A 27,075-nucleotide genomic window follows, 5' to 3' on the forward strand; every position below is an offset into this window, starting at 1 on the left:
ATTTATCCTTTTATTCAAGAATTATCTTACCTTGTGCTTTCTTGGAATTGATTTATTTAATCAGACCTCAGTTCATGAATTTTGGGGTGTTTCCAATTTTTATTTTATCTTATTTATTTATTTATTTTACTTAGTTAACATATAGCACAATATTGGTTTCTGGAGTAGAATTCAGTAATTCATCACTTACATACAACACCCAGTGCTCATCACAAAAAGTGCCCTCCTTAATACCCATCGCCCATCTAGCCCATCCCCCATCCACCTCCCTCCATCAACCCTCGGTTTATTCTCTATCTTTAAGAGTCTCTTATGGCTTATTTCCCTCTCTCCCTTATCCCCACTCCTTCCCATATGTTCATCTTTTTTCTTTCTTAAATTCCACATATGAGTGAGATCATATGGTATTTGTCTTTTTCAGCCTGACTTACTTCACTCAGCTTAATACTCTCTAGCTCTATCCACGTCGTTGCAAATGGCAAGATTTCATTCTCTTTGTTGGTTGAGCAATATTCCAATGTGTATATATACCACATCTTCCTTATCCATTCATCAGTCGACAGACATTTGGCTATTGTTGATAATGCTGCTATAAACATCGGGGTACATGTATGCCTTTAAATCTGTATTTTTGTATCCTTTGGGTAAATACCTAGTAGTTCAGTTGCTGGGTCATAGGGATGTTTCCAACTTTAGAGTTGAGTTTGTATTCTTCTTTTAGTAGAAGCCACATAATATGAAAATTAATTCATTTAACAAATAATGAAACCCCCAATATACAAACTCATCTTTCTTATATAAACATATGGCCTTCATTTATTCATTCAACAAGTTTTTATTGAAAGCAGCTACTCTTCTTGGTGGTTGGGATACATCCATGGACAAAACAAAGATTCCTGCCCTCATGTAGCTTAAAGTCTAATGGGGGAAGAAGAAATTCGAGATTTTAAAACAAATGAGTAAATTACAGTGACCGTTAAAACATTTTTTAAGTATTTAAGAAAAAAGAAGAAGTAGGGCAGAATAAGGGGAATCCATAGAACCACAGACTTAGGGAAGATGGAACTTCCATTATTCATGTATGGTGAGGAAAAGATTTCCTGAGTAGGTGATATTTGAGCATATCTTAAAATTTAATCTTTAAAAACTTAAAGGACTGAAGGAGTTTGTCCAGAAGAGGAGCAGTTTCCAGAAGCAGCTAGAGCAAGTGTCCTAAGAAGGCTCTAAGAACACTTCTGGTGTGTTCAAAGGACAGCAAGGAGGCTGGTGTGGAGCAGAGTTTTAAGACAGGAGGTCAGACGGGAGTAAGTTCATGTCAAGCCTTGTTATCCATGGTTTAAAAACATATTGCCTTTCACTCTTAGTGAAATAGGGAGCTGCTGCGAGATTTCGAGCAGAAGAGAGACATTTATATTTATATAAATTTATTTATATTTTAAATGGGTCACCCTGGCTGTTGTGCAGAATATGGTGAAGAAGAGCAAGGGCAGGAACAGGAAGACCAGTCAGGAAGCCACCGCAGGACAGTAGGCTAGAGGTGAGGGTAACTTGAACATGAGTAGCCCATGTGGTGGTAGAGGCAGTGTGGAGGAGTGTTTAAGGATGTGTTATGGGGGGGTGCTTGAGTGGCTCAGTCGTTAAGGGTCTGCCTTCGGCTCAGGTCATGGTCCCAGGGTCCTGGGATCGAGCCCCGCATCAGGCTCCCTGCTCCGCGGGAAGCCTGTTTCTCCCTCTCCCACTCCCTCTGCTTGTGTTCCCTCTTTCACTTTGTCTCTCTCTGTCAAATAAATAAATAAAATCTTTAAAAAAAAAAAAAAGAATGTGTTATGGGAAACAGCATATTTTCCTGACAGATGGGATGAAGGGTGTGAGAGAAAGATAGCCATCAAAAATAAATTCTAGTTCAGAATGCTGTTCTCTGAGAGGTCAGTCACCAAGGTGGAAAAGAGAAGAAATAACTCTTGGATTCCTAGTTTTAACATGACAGTTTTAACTATTCAAAAATTACCTTAAAAATCCACAACAGATGGCATAATTTTGTTGTGGCAGAATATAATTGCAGATTCTGCAAGGCTAGTGAACGAAGGCAAAACAAATAAACAAACCCTTAGTTATTGAGTGAGATTAATTGAATGCTCCTCATCTGAATCATAATTTGTCTTTGTTATTTTTTGTAGTAGAATTCCAGAATTTGGTCATTGTCAAGTGTTAAGGTCTCGGGGGATATCCCTAGAGAATATCAAGTGGTTAATGTTAATCCACTCAAAAATGTATTTTTAACAACAGGGGGTGAAACGAATAGGGTTTTCAATTAATTGAGGGACTTGGTTGCCTGGATGTTTGGGTTAATTTAATATTCCTCATGGTTAAATGTTTAACTCCTTTGAGATGTTTATGTCCTATCTAGTATAAAAAGATCTTGGAGGTTGCTGGCAGAGTTAGGGTACAATGAAGTATAATGAAAAATAAACAGATAAAGAAACTAGGAAAAATAATAATGGTGAGACTAAGCTACAGCAGTGCATCCTCATGCTTACAAGTTCAATCCCATGAATACCGTTCCTACTCCTTGCCTCATTAGTGGTGCAATTATGGTCTAATGACTCAGACTTGCTAAGCTACAGTCATAATATTAATGCCTACCACATACAACCAAAGTGGGAATTATAGAGACAATAGATAGACTCCCCTACCACAGTGCCTGGCTCTGAAAGAGCAGAATAAATTTTTTAGCTAGCTAAAATTCTATAAAGTCCAACACAACTACTAGTGATAGATTTCAGTTTCAGCTCTGAGTTTCTACAGACCAAAGCAAGGAGGCAACATAATCCATTTGCAAGATTCAAGACACTTCTAAAGTGTGAAATAAATTTTTCCTGCAGATTCCAGTAAAATGTGATGTGGTGAGCAACCCCACAGTGACATACCCACAACAAAATCAAGTAGTCCCATCAAATATCACAACTCTCAATGAGACAGACCATTGTAACTAACAAGGAGTATTCATGGCACCAAATCTGATTGCAGGAAATGATTCTACAGTCCTTTCACTGGGTTCCTTTGTTGGCATCACTGATGACATTTTGCTTTTGCTGATTTGCAGTCAGCAGACTGCTCGTTAACGTTTAAATGTGTGCCCCTTATGTATTGCTAGAATGTAACCACTTAACTATTTGTCTTTGGAGGCTTTTTACCCTTCCTGAGCGTGTAGCCCTGCATTGGGACCTCCCTTTCGTTCTGTGGCTGCACACAGAACGCTTACTGAGACTCAAGTTTGCGTTTTAGGTTGATCTTCAAGATGTCAACCAATCATCTCCTCTAACATTGTTCAATCCTTAGAATAATGTCTTCTCTAGACCTCAAAACTAAATTTTCTTTCTTTTCCCCTCATGTCATTGCTGAAAATGCTAAATAATGAATTTGTGTCTTGTTTTCTCAGATAGAAAGTAAACACCAGGCGAAAGGAGACAGACTGTTTCTCTCTTGATCTCTCTCTCTTTCTCTCACACAGAGAGAGAGAAAGAGAGAGAGAGAAAATATTTATTATTATCTACATATGTGAACTCTTTGGAAATGAAAGTGTAATACAATGGTCCATGGGGCACACAATTCTGATTTTCCTTAAGTTGATGAGTCACAAAATTCTTTTCATGATATGTGAGGATACACACACGGACTCTAAAAGAGAGAGCTCATTACTAGCATAACAATTTCCATCAAGGAATTCTAGCGTTAATTAAAAAAAGAAACAGATTACCAGAGTGCTTGTGCAGAAGACCTCCAAGAAGTTTCAAAGTCATGACAACTTTGTCTGTAACACAGAGGATGACACAAAGGGTGTCATCATTATATGTACAGAAAATAGAATAAGGGAAAAAGGAGAGAGGAGGGAAAGTGAGTTGGGAACCATAAGGCTAGAATCCTAAGATTAAAAGACAAAATGGCCTCAAACTGAAAGGGTCTGAAACCCGCAGTGTAAACTCTAACAGGGCAATTGAAAGGTCAGGTACTGCCCTTTGTGCCATTCAAACCTGGAGGCCCACAGTCTCTTCTGCTGACTGACCTTTTCCTTGATTCTTTGTTCACAAAGCCACAACCTGCAGGCCACAGAGTATTCTTTGTCTATGTGGAGAGGATGGGGAAGGAGGGAGGGCACTCCTTGCTTATTCAGTCATATTTGCTTTTTAATCAATATATGTAAATTCTGGTTTTAAGAGTCCAAGAGCCTTATTGAAAACCTGTTCCTTTCTTTCACTTTCTTTCCCCAGGGTGGGTTCAATAGGTAATTTTCCATCACTACCAAAATGCAAAGCACTGGGGCTAATGACCAGTTTTTAGAGTTTACCATTATAATTGCCTTTGGCTCAGAGGATTGAATATTAATCTGAGTCACAAAGCACAGGGACCCAGAGAGCCACAATTTATATAGCATAGGCAATCACATTTTCCTCCTAGACCCTGCTTGTTGATAATGGTTTACTCTGTGTGATTGGTCAGCTAAGTGTGATCTAGACTCCAAATCAGTGTCACTAAGCCCTTGGGTACATGCGACTGTCTCTGTGGTTTGACCCATCAGGTCTGGATCCCCGAGAGCTGTAGGATCATACTACCACCTCCTGGGCTGGCCCAGGAACAACTCTAGGCACTTTGCCACCACCCTTGCCCACCTTCAGTTTTTATCCATCCTTCCTTTTTTCAATCTAAAGAAAGGATAGAGTTGGTAGATGCTTTAGGACTGGCTGAAAGTTTACCTTCCCAATAAGTTTAAAAATATATCTTCCTTTTGCTTCTGTGTATAGACAGTGCTCATGCTGTGCTACTGATAATGAGCATAGCTTAAATTAAAAAATAATGGTTTTTTTTTTACATTGAAAGTAATATTATCTTACATTGTCATGATCATGATGCATATTCTAAGGAAGGATAGAGAGATCACAATATACTATCTCAAAAGTACTAAAAAGACCTTGGTATTCTCCCAAGGTACTGAAAAAAGTATAGAGAATCACATATGCAATGAATATTTACTAACTTCCTACTATGTGCAGGTTCTATGTTAAATGCTGAGAATACAACATTAAATGAGATAGAGTATTGGTCTTTTAGAAGCCTATATACTAAGATACATAGTATAGATAGAGAGATACAAAAAAACATATCCCAGGCTAGATTCTTCTTTTCTCTGTGTCTTGGTTTCCCTACCTGTAAACTAGGAATTGAATTAGAAGAGTGAATTTCAAACTTTTAGAAAATAGATTTTTCTTCCCAATCATGCTTCAAAAAAATTATACTTAAAACCCTAATAAACTGATTGACCCATGAACTTGTAACATTAAAAATACTTTAATATATAAAAGCTACTATTTTAAAAAATGAAGAATGAATTCATTTCCCGAAATATATAAAAAAAATTTAACTGGAATCTTTCAGTAACATTTATTTTAAATTAATTTGAATCATTCTGGCATTTATGTAGTAGTAAGTCTTCAAAAAATACCTGCTAAGTGGATGGCCAACGTGAAAAGATACTCAACATCATTAATCATCAGGGAAATGCAAATCAACACCACAATGAGCTATCACCTCACATCTGGCAGAATAGCTAAAATCAAAAACACAAGAAACAGCAAGTGTTGATGAGAAGGCGGAGAAAAAGGAACCCTCGTGCACTGTTGGTGGGAATGCAAACTGGTGCAGCCACTGTGGAAAACAGTACAAAGGTTCCTCAAAAAGTTAAAAATAGAATTACCGCACAATGCAGTAATTACACTATGTAGAATTTAAGAAACAAGACTAAGGAAAAAAGAGACAAACCAAGAAACAGACTCTTAGCTACAGAGAACAAATTGATGGTTGCCAGAGGGGAGGGGGGCGGGGAAGTAGGCAAAATAGGTAAAGGGGATTAAGAGCACACTTATCTTGATGAGCACTGGATGATGCATAGAATTGCCATATCCCTATATTATACACATAAAGCTTAATATAACACTGTATGTTAACTATACTGGATTTAAAATCCTTTAAAAACTGCTAAATGAATGAATAAAGAACAAATGAATACATCATACCACAGATAGCCATAATACCTTTTGTACATGTTTTTGGATTCTTCAATACTATATTTCAGACACATCTTCCAAGACAAATTGACCCTCAGAAATGTAAATAAATACTTCATGGTTTTTTAACTTTTTTCTTTTAAAAAACAGATTAGATGATAAAGGCCAAGTGGTTCGCATCAACTTCAATAATGCAACCAGAGACACGGTATTTGATGTACCTGTTGAAAGAGTTCAGCCTTTTTATGCTGCTCTGAAGGAGTTTGTTGATCTCATGAACTGTAAAGAATCCAAGTTTACTTTCAAGATGAATCCAGGTCAGTGAGCACATTTTCTTAAACAATTGAAAACATGGATGTTCTTCAACCTTAACCATGTAGAGCATTATCTCGAGCAGTTTTTCTCAAATGTGGCATGTGGAACACTTATAACAGAATCTTTGTGAGCAGCCCCCACCCCTGCTCTGTTGCGTCTCCAAACTTAAAAATACTCATTCTTTACAAACTCTTAGGGAATCTTTAAGCACACCGAAATTTAATAACCTCCAACCTAAAGAAGAAATATGTGAAAGACAAGCTACAAGCCAAATGAAATCTCATGTCTGAGGTCAAGACTGATGACTTTTATTTTCTGTCCTGATAGCCAGTCAATATGAACTGAGGTTTCTATTTGATTCTTCTATCCCAGTAAACAAATAAAATTATCCCCATGATTCTCACTCATGAAGTACATGAGTCACATTTACTCATTTAACTTACCTGATCTGGCAGAGATAGTGCCACCTGAAATAAAGCAGTATTGGAAGTAGTCCAGCTACGTGAAATAAAGGAACAGAAAGCATTGTATTTGTTCGGGACCGTCTCTACTCAGTGAAGCGACTTCAAACTTGAGCCTTTCCATATCTATTAGTAAAAAGCAGGATTTCTCTCTACTGTTGATTTGGCCAAGTGGGAGATACTTTTAACTTCTGATTATCTTTTGAATTGATCTTTGGCATGATAAAGTAATACTAGAAATCTCTATAAATCCACTGATATGCAGTCACCACAGGCTGATTTTAAAAGCAATAACATGTGAAATTGAAATACCAGGAGAGAAAAATACCAAAAAATAGAAGTTGGAATCCAAGCTCCACTATTTAATGGTAGTGTAGCCTCAGGCAAATTCCTCAGCTTCCTGGAGCCTCAGTTTCCTCACACAAAAAGATGAGCTAAAACTCTTTTCAGGATTTTTATGAGGCTTAGAAATAATGTACACAAAATACTGGCAACATAGAAGACAAACCAAGTCACTATCCTTAAAATTATTTGAAGCTGTTAAACTGGAAATAAACACTTCTAAGTAAGAGCTAAATAACAACAAGGAAGAACAATTCAAAGTTTTACACGAAGATAATATTTTAAGTAGACACTATAAAAGTGTCTACAGATGCCTGTACTTTAAATGTCAAAAGGTCTAAAGCAGTTTGTGTCCAATGGCCTGATTTCTGTGAAAAAGTAAATGTATAGCTTTCAGTCAGAGAAAGACAAATACGATATGATTTCACTCACCTGTGGAATTTAAGAAACAAAACAGATGAATATGGGGGGGGGGAATATCGAGAGGGAAGCAAACCATAAAACAGACTCTTAACTATAGAGAACAAACTGAGGGTTGCTGGAGCAGAGGGGGATGGGCGGATGGGCTAAACGGGTGATGGGTATTAAGGGAGGCACTTGTTGTGATGAGCACCTAGTGTTGTATGAAAGTAATGAATTACTAAATTCTACTCCTGCAACTAACATTACACTATATGTTAACTAACTAGAATTTAGATAAAAACTTGAAACAAAAAACCCAGACAAACAAATAAAGAAACATAACTGTTTCTTGATGTGAACAAAGTAGCAATGTTATTTTGCATTTTACATTTTCTAGCTCTGCAAATCATTTAAACTCATCATTATTCATGTTGAAAAAAATCTTTTGTCTAGGTGATGTGATTACTTTCGATAACTGGCGCTTACTTCATGGCCGACGTAGCTATGAAGCAGGAACTGAGATATCCCGCCATCTAGAAGGAGCTTATGCCGACTGGGATGTAGTGATGTCAAGGCTTCGTATCTTAAGGCAGAGTATCCAGAACAGAAACTGAATATCCTGTCTATAATTTCAGTTAAGATTCCAATTATAAGATATGGCAAGGTTGTCTTCACAGACCAGGATCCATGTCATTTACATATTAATTTCTTTCACATTGAACATGTCATCTTTCTTGGATTGCTTTTCTCTTCTTCATAATCATATATAATGCCAATTTTTTAGATGTTTTAGCAGTGTTCTTTCCAAATAAAGCATTTCTTCTGCTCTATTGCATGTATGATCTAATTTCTTTTGCCTGTATATGAGAGTCTCCAGAATGCCTACAAATAGTTTTGTATCACATAAAACTTTTTCAAATAAAGCCTTTTTTAAATAAAGCTTTTGTTTCAAATAAAGGTTGTGTTTCAAATAAAATCTGTCTCAAATAAAACATGTTTCTGCTCTGTTGCCTGTAGAATCTCAGTTTTCATGACTGCATGTAACTGTCTCTGGCGTGATTGGAAGAAGGCTTCATATTTTCAAAGATCTGTTTTATTCAGTTTTATTATAGATTTCTATTATCCAAATTTTCAGACCTCAACACCATGTGATCTCAACATTTTCTTTAACAGCTGAATTACGACACCAAACCCAAACATGTCAAATTAAGAAAAAAACCTAGTCTCGCTAAGTTTCTCTTGCCCTAAGTAAACATTCCTAAGGACTTCCAGAATAGCTTACACCTGTCTGTGAATCAGTTCTCATTCCTTGCCTTCAACTAATAACTAGGAAAGGTACAACCAAGGTGCACGCAACTCTCCAAACACAGACACAGTGTCTGCTAACCTCAAAACAGCTTCACCGGCTGATCTTGCCTTCCTCTATGGCCACTCCTTGTCCCCAGTGGTGGAACACAGATGTCACTGCCAGCCATGAATGTCCCGCTCCTGTTAAGCCCAGTCCCTTCCCTACCCCTGCTGAAAGCAAATTACCATTTACTGAAATCATGGTAATACATAGATTTTTAGTTGATACTTGTGGGGACCTAACCAGCCCTTTTATTTTTAAAGTGTTAATGACTGTCACCACTGTGGAGCTCTACCTGTTGCCTTAAGACCAAATGAAAACTCTTCTTCCATCCATGTGTTACTTCTACTTTGAACTCACTGGGTGTCCATGGCACTGGGAGGCTAGATCATAGGTGCTGTGAGCCCACGTCAGCACATACCTCTGATTCTCTAAACTCCGGTAGTGAGTCCACATCACCAGCCCAGACTCCCCTTTCCCTGACAACCTGCCTTTTTCTGGGCCTTTGTTGTCCTTTCCTATCGTCTGGTCTTGATCAAGGTTATGGTAATATATCGTGTATGATTAGTGTCTTTGAACTAAAAGGAATGGGTTGGGTTCTCAATCCCATCTCTCGTAAAGTACTCCTATTGAACAGGTGAGTTCAACAGAGGCACGGCCTGATTCTAAAAGGCAGCATTCAATAGCCAAAAATAATTTTCTGTAGTGACCCTAGTTTCATCCATTTACAACATCTAAACCCTAGGCATTTGCCAAGCTACAGTGACTTATTATACTTTTATTCATTCAGCAGATATTTATCATATAGCTGGTATATGTCATGCACTCTGCTAGATTAAGGACAGAGAAAGACTTGAGACATGCCTGCTTATAGTCTGGTAGGGGAACAGATAAGGATATAGATGATGATATGTTATATTAACAGAATGGTTCATAGGAAGGCAACCAAGCAGACTGGGAAGATTGATCAAAGCTTCAGACTGAGTTCAATGGGTGTCAATTGTAGTTTTTCAGGCAAAGACGGGAACATAGCTGTCCAAGTCGAAGGACAGAAGAGGCACAGAGAACTGAGGGTGAACAGAGTGCATGTGTTGACTTAAAGTGAAAAATCATGGACCAGCTTTTACACCATTTACAGTGGCGTAAATTCTGGGACTGGATGCCTAGGTTCAAACTATAATGATGACAGTTAACTGTGTATTTGAACATATAACATCTTCCCTGAAGCTTCAGTTTTTCTATCTATAAGTGAGACTAGTAACAGTTCTCATCTCATTAAATTTTTATGAGAATTAAAGTTCATGTAAAGCAATGTTTTCCCAAACTTCTCAAATGAGTCACACGTTGATTTGTGTGCATGTTGTTTTTAAGTTTTTTAAGTTAAGTTCATGTGTGTGTGTGCGTGTGTATATACACACACACACATACATCTTTTTTTTTTTTTGGCTTTTTAAGTTTTTATTTCAATTCCAGTTAACATACCATCAATTTGTTCTCTCTGATTAAGAGTCTGTTTCTTGATTTGTCCCTCTCTCTCTCTTTTTCCTTTGCTCATTTGTTTTCTTGGATTCCACATATGAGTGAAATCATATGGTATTTGTCTTTCTCTGACTGACTTATTTCACTTAGCATAATACACTCTAGCTCCATCCATGTCATTGTAAATGACAAGATTTCACTTTATATGGCTGAATAATATTCCATTGTGTGTGTTTATATATATTTTTTTATTATATTTATTTACATATAATAATATATTATATATAATGTAATAATTATATATAATATATAAATATATTATATATATTTAATATGTAAATATATTATATATTTATATTTATATTATATATATTATATTTATATATATATAAACACACACACACACATCTTCTTTGTATACCTGGACTGCTTCCATATCTTGGCTATTGTAAATAATGCTTCTATAAACACAGGGGTGCATGTATCCCTTTAAATTAGTGTTTTTGTATTCTTTGGGTAAATACCCATTAGTGCAATTGCTGGATCATAGGGTAATTCTATTTTTAACTGTTTGAGGAACCTCCATACTGTTTTCCACAATGACTGTACCACTTTACATTCTCACCAACAGTGCATGAGGGCTCCTTTTTCTCCACATCCTTGCCAACACCTGTTACTTCTTGTGTTACTAATTTTAGCCATTCTGATAGGTGTGAGGCAATACCTCACTGTGGTGTTGATTTGCATTCCCCTGATGATGAGTGATGTTGAGCATCTTTTCATGTGTCTGTTGGCCATCTGGATGTCATCTTTAGAAAAATGTCTACTCATGTCTTCTGCCCATCTTGTAACTGGATTGTTTTTTGGGTGTTGAGTTTTAGAACATCTTCATAGATTCTGGATACTAGCTCTTTATCAGGTATGTCATTTGCAAATATCTTCTCCCATTCCATAGGTTGCCTTTTAGTTTTGTTGATTGTTTCCTTCTCTGTGCAGAAGCTTTTTATTTTGATGAAGTCCAAATAGTTTATTTTTGCTTTTGTTTCTCTTGCCTCAGGAGATACATCTAGAAAGAAGTTGCTATGGCTGATGTCAAATAAGTTACTGCCTGTGTTCTCTTCTAGGATTTTTATGATTCCAGGTCTCATATTTAGATTTTTAATCCATTCTGAATTTAATTTTGTGTATGGTGTAAGAAGGTGGTCCAGTTTCTTTTTATCTTTTTTTTTTTTTTATTGTTGCTGACCAGTTTTCCCAATTCCATTTGTTGAAGAGACTTTTTCCCATTGCATATTCTTTCTTGCTTTGTCAAAGATTAATTGACCATATACTTGTGGGTTTATATCTGGCCTTTCTATTCTGTTCCACTTATCTGTTTGCCTATTTTTATGCCAGTACCATACTGTCTTGATTACTACAGCTTTGTAATATAACTTGAAATCTGGAATTGTTTTGCTTTTCTTTTTTAAGATTGCTTTGGCTCTTCAGGGCCTTTTGTGATTCCATACAAATTTTAGAATTTGTTCTAGTTCTTTGAATGTGTGTATTTTAATACAACTGCCTAGACTCATTCCCCAAAGATTATAATTCAGTGGGTCTGTGATAAGGACCAGGAACTATATTTTTATCAAAGATCCCAGGTGATAAGCCTCATCAGAAAAGTTTGAAAAATATTGATGTAAAGCATTTAGTATAGTTTCTAGCTGAAAGTAAGTACTCAACAGATGTTAACTATTATCAGTTATAATAACAGAGGTTGTAGAGGAAGAGGGTAGATTAGGGAAAAAGAGATATATGAAGCTGGAGACAGAGATGGGGCCAAGTCATGAAATGTCGAAATGTATGTTGCACTAAAGAGCGGATATTTTTATCTTGAAAGCAATGAGGAACCATTTAAAAGTTTTTAAGTACTAAAGAGGCTTGATCAGATATTCATTATTTAAAGATGCACTGGGCTACATTGTGGACGGAATTGTAAATGAGCAAGACCATAAATTCCCTTATGAGGTTGTGAATCTATTTACTGCAAGCAGTCAGATGAGAAATTAGGAAGGATTGAATGAGAATGCTTGGGAGAGGGACAAGGAGAGGAGAGATATTTAGAAGCCAGGTCTAGAGGACCTGAGGACCCATGGCACATGAAGAAGGAAGGAGATGTTTAAGATGTCTCCTGGGTTTCTACTTGGGAAAGATACATTAACATTGATTCCAAGTACAAGGAGAGAAACCACAACAGCAGAAACAAGATTGCGGGCAAGAAAACAAATCCACTTTTGAACAGACTGAATTTGAATTGCCCCCAAGTTAGTCCACTTGGCAGCAGGATGTATATGCATACACACAGCTTGGGACAGACAAGCTCTCCTGGAATGGAGAGCTCCATTTGGAAAGTACATAGATGGCAGATGAAATCATCACTTGTTTTCCTGGAGACATTTAGTGATTGTGACCAAGGTCACAAGCCTGACGGTAAGATGATAAGCTAGTGATACTGGCCTAGTTTGTGGAATCAGTTACACTTTAGACATAAAGAATTTGCAGTGGCTTATATTCAAACTCAGCTAGACCTCTTACGTATCATATTTTGTTGCTAGAAGACAGCATTCCAAGCCAGCACCCCCTGGCCTGGCTGTTTCCTTCTCTGTCAGAAATTATTTCTGCCCTGGAAAGGACGGACAGAAGTATTGGATGCAGTTGCAACAATTTCTGAAGTGTTATATACGACATGACATATTATGGGCTACGGCAGCTGGTGCCGACTAAAGATGATTGGGTTTCCTGGATATAATGGTCTAAAGATTTGACTTTCCCCCAAACTCATAATAGATCTGAGGTAACTTGGACTGGAATTTACCCATATTTGGCAGCGGGGATTCCTGTTCCATTGCTCTGATTTGACTTGGAGAATATTAGCTGCTTGGCTGGTTAATCGGAATAACTCCACAGGTCACGAGAATGACATGTCACAAAGTATCTTCACTGGTCTCTATTTCTCCCTCCAGCCCACTACTAAAAGGTGAGCAAGTGAATATTGGTACAGGGAATTTATGTGAAAGAAGGAATTCCATGGAGAAACTGGGTGACACTGAGGGTAATTTCACTGTTCAGGAATTGAAACTAGGAAACAGGAAACATTTTATAAACAAAAATACCCCTTTATGTTAAAGATGATTTTGAGGACACATTTGAACTGAAATCTCTTGCAGCTGTCTCTGCACAGCTGCCTGGAATACTCTTCCCTACTGTCTTTTAAACCTAGAAAATTCTTCCTCCTCCTTCAAAATTTAGGTTAAATTTCACCTCCACTGTGAGACCTTTCCTTATTCTTCTAGTGTGGCTTAAGTGTGGCCTTTCTTCTGGCTTCCACTGAGCCTTACATACAGGTTTGTGTGTTTATCCATTCATTCTAGAAATATTCGTGAGCATGTACTATGTACCAGACACTATTTAGTGCACTGGTAATACAGTGATGAGCAAGACAGACATAAGGTCTCTCTTAGAGTTAATGGTCTAGTGGGAATATCAGGCATTGATCAAATAATCACAGAAATAAATAATTTGAATTATGGCAAATGCTATAGGTGGAAAGTCCAAGAAGCTACAGGAGCATAAAATAAAAGGATAGGACTAATAAGAAGAAAGTGGGGGCTCAGGGAAGGCTTCCCTGAGGAAGCAGCTTTTGAGCTGTTTGATGAAGAATGATATACAATGATGATACTTTGGCCTCAACAGAAACTCTAAATCTAACAGTAAGGAAAATTTTTAAAAGATTTTATTTTATTGATTTATATATTTAGAGAGAGAGAGAGAGAAAGCAGGGGGAGGGACAGAGGGAGAGAATATCAAGCAGACACGCTACTGAGCATGGAGCCCAACACGGGGCTCAATCTCATGACCCTGAGGTCCTGACCTGAGCTGAAATCAAGAGTCAGATGCTTCACCAACTGAGCAACACAGGTACCCCAATAAGGAAATTTTTTATCTCACAAAACATGAAGTCCAGAAGCTTCCCCATACTGTATATCCCCATTCCCACCTCTGTGTAGCTATTTTGGCTGTCTTCCTTCAAGTGTGTGCTTCATCCTCTGGTAAAGCTGGTAAAATGGCTACCGAAGTTCCAGGTCTCACATTCAGACAGGACTGCGGAAAGAGAAAGAAAGAAACAGATTTTTCTTACATCTCCTTCATAGAAGCATAGAAACCCCTCCCAGAACTCCTCTGACAGGCTTCTCCTCATGCCTTCTCAACCAGAATTAGGTCAAATACACTCTCCTAAACTAACTACTGACTGAAGGAAATGGGATTTCCATGACAAACTTAAGCCAGGACCTTCCCTTGGGCTGAAGAGGTAGTTTCTATCTCTGGTGCACATGATTGTGTGGAGAAGGAGTGAATAACTAAAAAGTTGGGATGAATGTGAAGGTTAGATGGCATGTGGGCAACCACCAGTGTCTGTGCTAGATAAGAGAGACTTGTCTAGGGGAAGGGCTAAGCAGGCAGGGAGAGCGTGCCAGTGAGAGCAAATAGAGTAAAGACTCTGACATGGAAGGCAGCATGGTGCCCTTGAAGAAATAAAGGAAGGCCATGAGTCTAGAAGCCAGGTAGGCAACCAACAGTGTCTAATATATTGTGAACTCTTTAGGCAGAGATATATTCATTTGTCTCTCCAGTGCCTAAATGTTTGTGGAATAAGTGAGGGGAACTAGGGTGGTGGAGTACTCTATTTTACATCCTCAATGAAATCAGGTCCCATCCTCAGGATCTCAGTCATCCAAAAAAGTCTCAATTTTTTGTGTCAGGCAGGACCTCATTTCTTTCTCCCCCTCTACTGTGTAACATATTTTACCTATGCACATACCAAATTTTAGCCTCAAAAGCTTTCCCGCTTTTTCCCACTCTTTCCAAGAATCAGTCCATTCACCAATTTAAAACACTTTGAAAAGGAACTTCCAGTTTCCAGTCCTCGCTCCATCCTCACAGCAAGTAAAAAAGCTGAACACACTGAAAAATCAACAACTCATCTTAGATCTGTCAGACAAATGAGGCTATAGGGGAAATCGCTGCCCTGAAAATTGTACAGACAGAAAGCAAATACAGAGAATCACAACGTACCAGAGTAGAAACTTCTACAGGTACCAGTGCCAGGGTAGGGAGACCTGAATTATAATTGGCAAACTGCTGAAGGTGCAATATGGGCAAGTCTAAGAGAAAAAAAACATATCAGACTATATCAGAGCTTAACCTACCTGGAAGATATAAAATACACAACTCTAGACTCCTTCAGCCATCCTGAGCCACCTAAAGAAGGAACAAATTGAGAAGCACTGAAGTTCACAGTTGACAAGCACAGGGTCACCAAAAGACTGAGACCTAATCATAGGATTACAGAGCACTTCCCCTCCCCACTTACATTTTATCACTACCTTATTAAAGGACTATTTACTACCAATCCTTTTACCTTATACATCATGTCCACCTTTCAACAAAAAATTACAAGGCTGACTAAAAGATAAAAAAACAGAGTTTGAAGAGACTGAACAAGTCTCAGAACCAGAGTCGGATATGATAGGCATGTTGGAATTATCAGACCAGTAATTCTAAACAAACAAACAAACAAACAAACAAAAAACTATGATTAATATGCTAAGATCTTTAATAGAAAAGTAGACAACACATAATAACTGATAGCTAGTATAAGCAGAGAGGTGGAAATTCTAAGAAATAATCAAAAAGAAATGCTAGAGATCAAAAACACTATAACAGAAATGAAGAATATCTTTGATGGGCTCATAAGTGGAGTAGAACCAGCTGAGGAAAGAATATCTGAGCTTGAGGATATGAAAGTATAAATTTCCAAAACTGAAAAGCAAAAAGCAAAAAAAAAAAAAAAAAAACTGAAAAGAATTAGAACAGAATATCCAAGGACTGTGGGACAGCTACAACTTGAATATAATTGATTTGATTTTCCATCTGGATGACATATCCACTGCTGGAAGTAGGGTATTGAAGTCCCCTACTATTATTGTATTATTGTCTCTTTCTTGTTTCAGAGCTTTTAGTATCTGCTTAAGTAAGGTATTTAGATACTATGATTCATAGAGGGGTTCATATCTACAATATATAAAGAACTCATACAACTCAATAACCACCAACAACTATCCAGTTGAAAAATGAGCAGAGGAGCTAAATAGACATTTTTCCAGAGAAGACATAAAAAATGGTTGACAGGTACATGAAAAGATGGTCATCATTAATTATCAGGGAAACGCAATCAAACCACAATGAGATATAACCTCACATCTTAGAATAGCTATCAACCAAAAGACAAGAGATTAAGTGTTGGCAAGGACATGGAGAAAAGGGGACCCTTGTGTACTGCTGGTGGGAATGCAAACTGGTACAGCCACTGGAAAACAGTGTGGAGGTTCCTCAAAAAATTAAAAATAGAGGAGCACCTGGGTGGCTCAATTAGTTAAGCAACTGCTTTTGGCTCAGGTCAAATCCTGCATCAGGCTCCCTGCTCAGCGGGGAGTTTGCTTCTCCCTCTGACCCTCCTCCCTCTCATGTTCTCTCTCTCTCTCACTCTCTCATTCTCTCTCTTTCAAATAAATAAATAAAATCTTTTTTAAAAAAGTAAAAATAGAAATACCATATGATTCAATAATTCTACTTCTGGGTATATATGCAAAGAAAATAAAAGCAGAAAAAAAGAAAAGAAAAGCAAAGCAAGATATCAAAGATACATCTGCACTTCCATGTTCATTGCAGCATTATTTATAATAGCCAAATTATGGAAACAACATAAGTGTCCATTAATGGATGAACAGATAAAGATGATATATATATATTAACATACATATTATATAATAATGTATAAAACTATAATATATATAATATTCCATTTACATAATATATATGTATATACATATATGTGCATATGTTATATATATGTATCTGTATTATTTGTACATATATAACAGAATATTATTTAGCCATGAGAAAGAAGGAAATACTGCTATTTGTGACAGCATGAGTGGACCTTGAGGGCATTATGCTAAGGAAAATAAGTCAGAAAAGAAAGACAAACTCTATGTTATAGATAACAATACTGTACTACATACATAAAATTTTCTAGGAGATTCTATCTTAAATGTTCTCACCACAAAAAGAAATGGCAATTATGTGACATTATAGAAGTGTTAACACTATGGTAGTAGTCATATTACAATATATAAATGCATCAGATCAAAACATTGTATATCTTAAATTTATACAATGTTATATGTCAGTTATATCTCAATAAAGCTGATAAAAAATGATGTGCAATAAGTGTACTGTGAACAGATTTGGAATTTCATTTCTGCTAAAAGTGTAATATTTTTTATAATCTATTCTAGTTTTAATGATTTGAAAAAAGAAACAGGTGGAATTAGCAGATGTAATATTTTTGCTTAAATACTGTATATTTGATATAGTCATTTAATTAAATATTTGAGTAACATTAAGTGCCATTTCTTTTGAGGAAAAAAGGTCATTTTTTCTCAGCTTCTATTATAGAATTTTCCCCTGATAATTGCCGATGGTTGGTTTTTAGGAAATTGCTTTATAAATTTGGACTTCTTTTCTTCCAGGAATAATGAAATAACCATTTGCATGAGATTCTAATAAACACTTAGATTTTTAAAGCAGAAACTAGTCTTAAATAGTATTTAATTCACTGTTTCCCAAAGTATCATGACAATATCATTAACAGTAAATACAATTGTTTTAGAACTTCAGGGATAGATTTTTAAAAATTTTTTAATTGTTATATATTTTATAGTTATGACTTTCTAATTTATAGTAAGTGATGATTTGTTTCCATTTATGGTAATGATATAAAGCTTTTTAAAAAATGAAACTTAAGTAACCATTAAAAGAAAAATATTTCTAATACTGTAGGTGGTACTATTTTGGAGGTGGTAGCGCACTGACCAAGGTTTGGAAAATGCTGATCATTTTATGAACAAGCAAACAGAACGGAGAGGAGAAATTTCTTTCCATGACCATATATAACAACATGTATTATTCTTCATACATTGTTATATGAACAATTCAAACACAAGTTTGGATTTCTGGTTCAGTTCTCTATCCACTTTTCTACACTATGAGTATTTTAATTTCATGTGGAATTAGGCTGGCTACTTGCTATTTCTAAATGTCTGACCCTGTGAAGTAATCCCAGAAATGATTCAGAGACGAAAGTGAAAGGGTACAAAGATCATTTGAGGATTTAATAAACATGAGAATCTAAATCAGTACAAAAGTGCTCAAATTATGGAGTTCAGAAAAAGAACATTGGAAGCTTGTTTAAAATGCTGACTTCCGACATAGCTCCATTTGGTTCCAGTAGGCTAGGTCTACAAATCTCGACATTTAACAGGCATCCCAGGGGTAGGGCTGCAGGTGGCCCATAGACCACACTTTCAGAAACAGTGTTCTGATCACATGATCCCAAAGAAGCATTCCAGTCCTGACCAAAAAGGCCCCTGGGACCTTTAATAGCCACAGCACTTGCTCCATTCTCCTTGCTCAAGACTTCCCTTCTTTTCCTTTGGTACATCAGTAGCAAAAAACAGTCTCTTTACCCTATTGTATATTATTAGGGGTCACCAACTCTCCTTAAAAACTGAACATTTCCTTGGAAGCATTTACCATCACTGTAATCAAAGGGTTTTCTGCATAATTAATTATCTGGGATCTCTTTTTTCCCCTGGACATTGTTATGTTCACAATATGCAATATATGTGGGAGCCAGGAGATACTCAATGATTAGTTGCTGATTAAACAAGCAAAGTATCATCTTTGGGTATAGATTTTTTTTCTTTTGAAAATAATTCAAATTTCACGTTTGGTAGAAGAGAGGAAATGTTTTCCTTCCTTTTATTTTTGGAGAAAGTGGCATTTCCAGTGGTCATCCTATGATGTGTCCAGGAAGATGCTGGTTATAAATGTTCTCAAATTGATGAAATGAATATAATGAGAAAACATTTACAAAGAGTGCAAAAAGGGTGTTTTTGGCTTATTTATGTATGATGTAAGTAGTGGCCCTTCCTAAGCTTTACATTCTCAGGAAGCCATATGGAAACAATCACTGTCAATGATGCCTGATGAACCCAAATACTGCTATGATTTCTCTCCAAGAAATATCAGAGTGCTGACCCAGCTGCATAGTGCCCATTATATATTTAAAGACACAAATCACAAGGTTTTCCTTTTAATACATTTATGCAAAATTATAGATCTTACCACCAGAGTTGTTCTGGGTTAAATCATACACAGAGAGACCTAATTCTTCAGCTGGTGGTGGGGAAGCAGGGTAGAGAAGATGCAATGCATATAGATACGTGGTTTCATTGTAAGACATAAATCACAGCATTTCCTTTCTAATACACTGGGGCAAAATTGCAATCCTAGTTGTTTTGAGTTAAGTCATGCATAGAGAGACCTAATTCTTGGACCAGCGGTAGGGCAGGACCAGATGGGAAAAAAGATGCAATGAATATAAATATGCACATTAAAGAAAACTTATTTAGTGGTTTCTATTTTTCCCCTATACAATTTGCTCTAAAATTTTAGGCAATGTCTTTGAAATATTGGATTCAACAAAAATTCAATTATGCAACTCTGGTGAAAGCTAACATTTAACAATCTGCAGAAAGTCTTGTATTTTTTCTTGGATACAACTAAAAGTATTGGTGGTGAGGAATAATGTACCTTCTTTCCCAGGAACCAAAGGAAGACCTGATCTCAAGTCTAAAGACCACATCTGAAACCACCACCACATTGTTTCCCATTGGCATTATGTTCTGAAGAAACTGAACTGGGATCCAAGTGGAAAACCTCCTAAGGAAGACTAAGATGCCATTTACTTTCCTTTAGCAGCAACCACCAATTATGTAGCCTTTTAAATTAATTTTTAAAAACAGTGTGGTATTTAAAAAAAATAGAAAAGAGTATGATTTACTTATCTAATAAACCAACCAAACCAGACAGCCTCTACACTGAATGCTGATTTTTGGCAGATTTTATCCTTCATATTTTGGCACACACAAAAAGTGATTCAACAAGTATTTCCAATTAAAATAGGGAGCCATAGCCAGCATTGGTGACTCTGGATATGTGTCTCATCCTTTGTGACAGAATGAGTCCTGAGAGTAACTATAGCTGAGCTGCTAGTGGTTCAAGACCTTAATAACAAAGCCTCTTTAATCTATTCACTATGGTATTGGTACTGAAATAGCCAAACAGATCAGTGAAATGTAATAGGGAATCCAGAAATAAAACCTACCATGTAAAAGAATTTATTGTATTGACATATTTGTAGTTCAATTCTTAAGTAAAAGGATGGATTATTTATTGATAATGACACAGCAGACTATCTTTCTGGAAAAATAAACATAGAAATTTCCCCATCCCAATCTTACACCATCCACAAAAACAAATTATAGATAGATGAATGACTTCAATTTTTTTTAAAGAATAAAATCCTGAAAATAAACCTAGGAGACTGCATGTACAATCTGCACTGAAAACCTGAAGTTATAAAATAGAAATTATAGCCATTCGACTATACAGAACAAATTTTTGCAAGTTTTTTGTCTGAGTACAAACCAGCAAGGGCTGCTGCTGGCTCCCTGCCAAATGTCAAACCTGATAAAACCACAGACATAAGTGGGGAAATGTGGATTCCCAGAATCATCAAGAAAACGCAAGAAGCCCTGGAGAGAAAGATGACTCTCTTGGCCAGGGTTGTGTAGGAAATGGGTAAATGCAGCATGGGCCAGAAATGGTCTGGAAAGCAGTGAGGAGATCCATTGGGGTAAATCTTTTTTAACTCTCTTCTTGTCTCAGTCTTGCTAGCCTTGGGGAAATCATGGCTTATTCCTTCAGCACCCAAATCAATGACAGCCAGAGTGACAGGAGTTAGCTCAAAAGCCTTAATTGGGTGAAGAATTATTGAAAATGGATACCACTGCCCAGATCCTACCCTCTACCTCTGAAATCCCCAGGATTGGCAATATTACACCTATAACCATCACCTCCTCACCATGCTATCTTTTCCTAAGAGTTAAAAGTGATGCAAGACCTCATTCTTCCCTCCACAAACTCACTGAGGTGTACAGAGATGAAGGCCTGGCCTTAGCCTTTAATTAACACTCATTTCCAGGGTAATTGTTACCTCTAGGCAATGTGATCTCACAAGACAAAATAACAATTCACCTAAGGATATGACCACTGTGAAAGAGAGGCAAAGCAGCAACTAAAGAACCAGCCAGAACAAAGGGGCCAATAATTTAGAATAAACATGAAAATGTATCATTAAGGAGATAAGGAAAGATAATAGTAATATGAAGCAATAATAAAAATTCATTTAAAAAGTTAGGGAAAGGGGCACCTGGGTGGTTCAGCTGGTTAATCGACTGCCTTCGGCTCAGGTCATGATCCTGGAGTCCCGGGATCGAGTCCCGCATCGGGCTCCTTGCTCAGCGGGGAGTCTGCTTCTCCCTCTGACCCTACCCCCTCTCACGCTCTCTATCTCTCATTCTCTCTCTCTCAAATAAATAAATAAAATCCTTAAAAAAAAGTTAGGGAAAATAACATATAAAAAACATAGTTGTTGAAATAAAGAGTAAAATACATGAGACAAACAGCAGGATGAGTTCACCTAAGAATGGATTAGGAAATTTATCATTAGGGAGATTAGATCAAACTAAAAAAGACAATACAGTAAATTTTTTTAAATAAAATAGGATGGCAAAAATAAGCCCCATTATAACTGAAATTCTATAAATAAATGAGAGCCAGTTTGAAGGTATTCCACTGGCCAAATGTGGGACAATTTGAACCTCAAATAAATGACTATGGCTACAGATTGCATAAGAGTAATTCCAGAGTCCATACTAATATAAATAAATAGATGGAGGTGAATGGAAAGCTCCACCTTTCAGTATTCCCATTAATCATGTGGAAGAGATAATGGAATTAAACTGCCATGATAGTAATAACTGATTCTGATAAAAATCATCAATGAATATTGAAACTAGTAGGTGAAAATTTGTTGAGGAACAGAATATTTACATAGTCTCAAAACAGCTGCCCATAAAACACTTATTAATTACTTATTAATATAATTATGTATTAATGAATAAGTACAACATATATCAAGCAGACTTTAATGTAGAGCAATCTTGCAGACACCATCTTAACCAAGTAATGAAAGTCAACATCCGAAGTGATGGTTCAAATAGACACCATCTGCTTCCTTGTAGGAAGAACACAGCATCATTGTGCTATTCTTGTCAAAGGAAAAAAAGTGTATAACATTAATCTAAACATGGGAAAACATCAGATAACCCAAACTGAAGAACATTCTACAAAGCACTTGTACTTCTTGCCTGTACTTCTCAAAAATGTCAAGGTCATGAATGACAAAGAAAAAAATGAAAAACTCTTCCTGATTGAAGGAGACTAAAAAGATACGACAATTTAATGCAACAGGTGGTCCTAGATCCCAGAGAAAAAAGAATGGATGTGTTTACAAAGACATTATTGAGACAATGGGCCAAGGGCTCTGTGTTTGAATAGTAGTATTCTATCAATATTATTTGCCTCTAACAATTGTCCAGTAATTTTGTAGGAGAGGGTTCCTCAAGTATTAAGGAGCAATAAGGCATTACATCTTCAATTTGTTCTTTCTCTAAAGTATGAAAAATAATAATACAATTATAACAATTGTAGGTTAAATATGTGGAGGGGGAAGAATAAAAAGGCAAACATAATAAATAAAACATTTATATAAATAGATAATGTTAACTTTTAGAGAATCTGAGTTAAGATTATACAAAAATCCTTTTTATTATTCTTGCAACTTTTCAGTAAGTTTGAAAGGAGAAAGGAAAGAATCTTTAAAATGGAGGTAATAATACCTACCTTGTAAATTTAAATAATATGTGTAAACTCAAGCATAGAAAGTGTCCAATAAAGGAGAGCTATTCTACAACCTGGAGCTCTCAAAATATACCTCTGCAGTGGTTCTAATGGGCTTTTTGAAAAAGTTTTCAGACAATTTTTTATTTCTCTTTAACTTACAAGGATATTGTAGCATGTAGGGTTGTTTCAGTTATAGGAATCTCCCAGAGCTTCTTAAATCCATAAAAGTGTTGACTCTTACCTTCTATCCAAGGATTTTAGTAAAAGTAAGAATTCTACTGATAACTTACATTAATATAAAGCATATTCCCAAATGGATACTTACTGGATATTTATAATGACCCTGTATGAAGTTAAAATAATTACTCCCATTTTACAGATGAGAACGGAGAACAACAAAAAAAATGTTAAATGATTTATATATAATAAATAGTGGGGCACAATCCCACTTCACTTGATCTTAGCCAAAAGGCCGAGAAGCGATGGGGCACAATCCCACTTTTTGTGATTCTAAATCTAGTACTTTTTTTCTAGTTAGAATTAATGTTACCATATTATTCAGCATAACAGAATCTTATATGACTCAAAAAAATCAGTTTCTCTGAGACAAATAAAATCTTGCCAAAACAAGATTGGCAATACCAATGAGAGGAAGCAATTTAAAAGGAAACCTGGAATATATAGGAATAAATAAATCTAGCAACAAATGTGAAAGATTCAAATAAAAAACAATGTTAACTTTACTAACACACTTTGAAAGACCTAAACAATGTAAAAATAAATGACAGTCCTGGGTGTAAAAGTTCAATGTGGTAAGTATGTCAGTTCTGTTCCAGTTAATTAATTCATAATAAAATGAAATTAGAACCATAATTCCAACTGGATCATTTTTTTAAAATTTTTATTTATTTATTTGAGAGAGAGAGAGAGAGCACAAGCAGGGAGGAGGGGCAGAAGGAGAGAGGAGAAGCAGACTCCCCACTGAGCAGGTAGCCTGATGCAGACACTTAACTGACCGAGCTACCCAGTTGTCTCCTCTAGCTGGATCATTTATGAACTCTGACAAGCTATTCTAAAATTCCATAAAAGATAAAATGCGTAAGAATAGCAAAGAACATTAAAAACAGAATAAAGGAAGAAGAACAAGGGCCTTCTATCCTACCAGATGTCAAAGAGAACTATGTTGTAGTAGCAGAAACCATGATGTTAGCCCAAGAATTGAAGACTGTTTCATGGTATAGCATAGAGTCCAGAAACATAGCTGTAATTTTATTTATTATAAAAGTGACATTTTATGCCAATAGGGAAAGATGTTCTTTCCAATATCGGGAAACTATTGGCCATTCATTTTGAAAGTGTTAAATTCAGACTATCTCTATCACAAGACCTCACTATGCACACACACACACACGCACAAGTGCACACGCGCGCATACACACACATGCACATGCACAAATACACACACAAAACCCTTCAAACAGATTTTGGAGTTATAATAAATGTACAAAATATGAACATACAATAAGAACTATCAGAGAGCGTTTTATAATCAGGGAGTAGGGAAGACTTCATAGACAAGATATAAAACCTAGAAGATAAGGGGAAGATTGGGCCACAAAAACGTAAAACTTCTATACAGCAAACATCGACACAAATAAAGACAAAAGTCAGATGATGGACTGAAAAAGTATTTGCAAAAGATTTAACAAATGACATTACATAGAAAACATGAAAAACTACAAATTAATTTTTAAATAACAACTCAGTTTCAGAAAGCTCTCCCATTTCTTTTCATATGGTGGGAGATAGGTCCTTCATTGCTCCTCTGTATAGCCCTCTATCAAAAGTTATTTCACTTTGCATTATATTTATCTGATATACATAATCTCCTTTAGTGGATGGAGTTACCGAAAGTGAGACACACTAGCATTTCCTAAGTACCTCTAGTGTGAAAGGCTCTGCTTAGCATTCCACACTATGTTTTTCCATTATTCTTTAACAGGTCAAGAAACAGATGGTAAATATCTTGCCCAAGGTTATTGGGTGACTAAGGTGGAGAGTCACTGTACAAATCCAGTCTTTTTACTCCAAAGTCTGTATTTTAATTCCTATGCCTTGTGACTCTTGGTGCTCTGAGAACCTGCTACAGGATCTAGTGAACCCTTGAAGAAAGAAATGAAAAAAATAATGTAGTCAAAATGGAGGGAAGTGACGTTTCTCTATGGTAGAGTAAGCCCCTAACAAAACGGTTCTTTAACAGATGACCGTAAACATGGGAAAACACAGAGTCAAAAAGAAAAACTACCCGAGGTCTCTGCAGAGGAATCAAATTTTGAAGGGATATTAGAGCTTGGGAGGAGGGACTGGAAGAGGATGAGTTTTTCCATTTTTGCTTTTTTGGCCTGTGGACAAGCTGCAGTCACAACGTGATGCAGGGTGACTGGCCCTCTGATAGAAACCCCTCTATCCTGCTCACCGGATGAACTGAGTAGTGGATCCCAGAGAAACCACAGGTACCAGAAAGGGAAGAGGCAATTTCAGATGGAAAAAGTCTAAAGAAAGAGGGGCCCCAAATTATGTGTAAGAACTCTGAACTTTATGAGTTGGACACACTCAAACGACTCACCTAGAACTGAAAGAATTAATCTGAGATTTAAACTTCCACCACAGTTAAGACAGACTTTCCAGTTTGAGTTTCACCAAGTTAGCTGCCTGCTAGAATATCAACACTCTTTGGAGCATTAAAACAGTATACAGAGTCCTGACACAATCCAAAATTATTTAAATGTGAAGAACAAGGATGGATAGCATATGGATCATTTCAGTCCAAAAGGAGAAAAGAGAACGGAAAGAAAAACCTATTTGAAGAAAGAATACTGAAAAATTCCTAAATATAGTAGAGGATATATAAATACTGATCCACAGGTTAAAGAACCTCAGCAAACACTAAACAGAAAGAGCATAAATAAAAATCACATCTCGGCATATCATAAACTATGGAAATCAAAGATGAAGAGAAAACACTGAAAGCAACCAGAGATAAACATATTACATAAAGGGGCATGAGGATTCAAATCGCCATGAACTTCTTATCAAGAATTATAGGGACCAAAAAACAGAAGGACCACATCTTTAAACTGCTAAAAGAAAACTGTCAACCTAGAACTCTATATCCAATGAACATATCTTCAAGAATCAAAGTGAAAAAAGCCGCTTTCATGTAAAATAAATTAAGAGAATAGATTGCCTGACTTATTTCACTTAGCATAATAGCACGGAGGACCACAGGGGAAGGGAGGGAAACTGAATGGGAAGAAATCAGAGAGGGAGACAAACCATGAGAGACTCTGGACTCCAGGAAACAAACTGAGGGTTACAGAAGGGAGGGGGGTGATGGGTATTAAGGAGGGCACGTGTTGGGATGAGCACTGGGTGTTATACACAACTAATGAATCGTTGAACACTACAACAAAAACTTATGATGTACAATATGTTGGCTAACAGAACATAAAAAAAAGAGAATAGATTGCCAGCAAATCCACACAAGAAATACTAAAAGAAGTTCTTCAGACTGAAAGGATTTGGTAGCATAGGTAAATACAAGTGTTTAAGAATGAGCAAAAAGTATCCAAAATTGTAAAAAGAGTGAACTGAAAAATGAGCTTCCTTTCTTAATGTCTTTAAAACACATATAAAT

At 36.5% G+C, this 27,075-nt stretch overlaps 1 protein-coding gene and 1 long non-coding RNA gene across 3 annotated transcripts in view; one reads left to right on the forward strand and one right to left on the reverse strand.

The window, feature by feature from the left end:
• Nucleotides 1-8,738, forward strand: part of BBOX1 (gamma-butyrobetaine hydroxylase 1) — a 62,061-nt gene extending 53,323 nt beyond the window's left edge. For both annotated transcript variants that reach the window (XM_035012470.1, XM_035012471.1), the window contains 2 exons: nt 6,210-6,376; nt 8,033-8,738. In XM_035012470.1, the coding sequence (XP_034868361.1) occupies nt 6,210-6,376; nt 8,033-8,193 (328 nt within the window). In that variant the 3' untranslated portion in view covers nt 8,194-8,738. The remainder of the gene's footprint in view (nt 1-6,209; nt 6,377-8,032) is intronic.
• The window catches only part of LOC118015712, a 156,241-nt gene that overhangs the window by 50,813 nt on the left and 78,353 nt on the right, over nt 1-27,075 (reverse strand). The window contains exons 3-5 of the long non-coding RNA XR_004680687.1: nt 15,519-15,704; nt 15,265-15,407; nt 14,443-14,546 (exon numbers count right to left, since the gene is read on the reverse strand). This is a non-coding gene — a long non-coding RNA (uncharacterized LOC118015712). The remainder of the gene's footprint in view (nt 1-14,442; nt 14,547-15,264; nt 15,408-15,518; nt 15,705-27,075) is intronic.

The sequence above is a fragment of the Mirounga leonina genome, unplaced genomic scaffold, assembly GCF_011800145.1.
Source record: "Mirounga leonina isolate KUSES-001 unplaced genomic scaffold, KU_Mleo_1.0 Mir_166, whole genome shotgun sequence".
Classification (NCBI taxonomy): Eukaryota; Metazoa; Chordata; class Mammalia; order Carnivora; family Phocidae; genus Mirounga; species Mirounga leonina.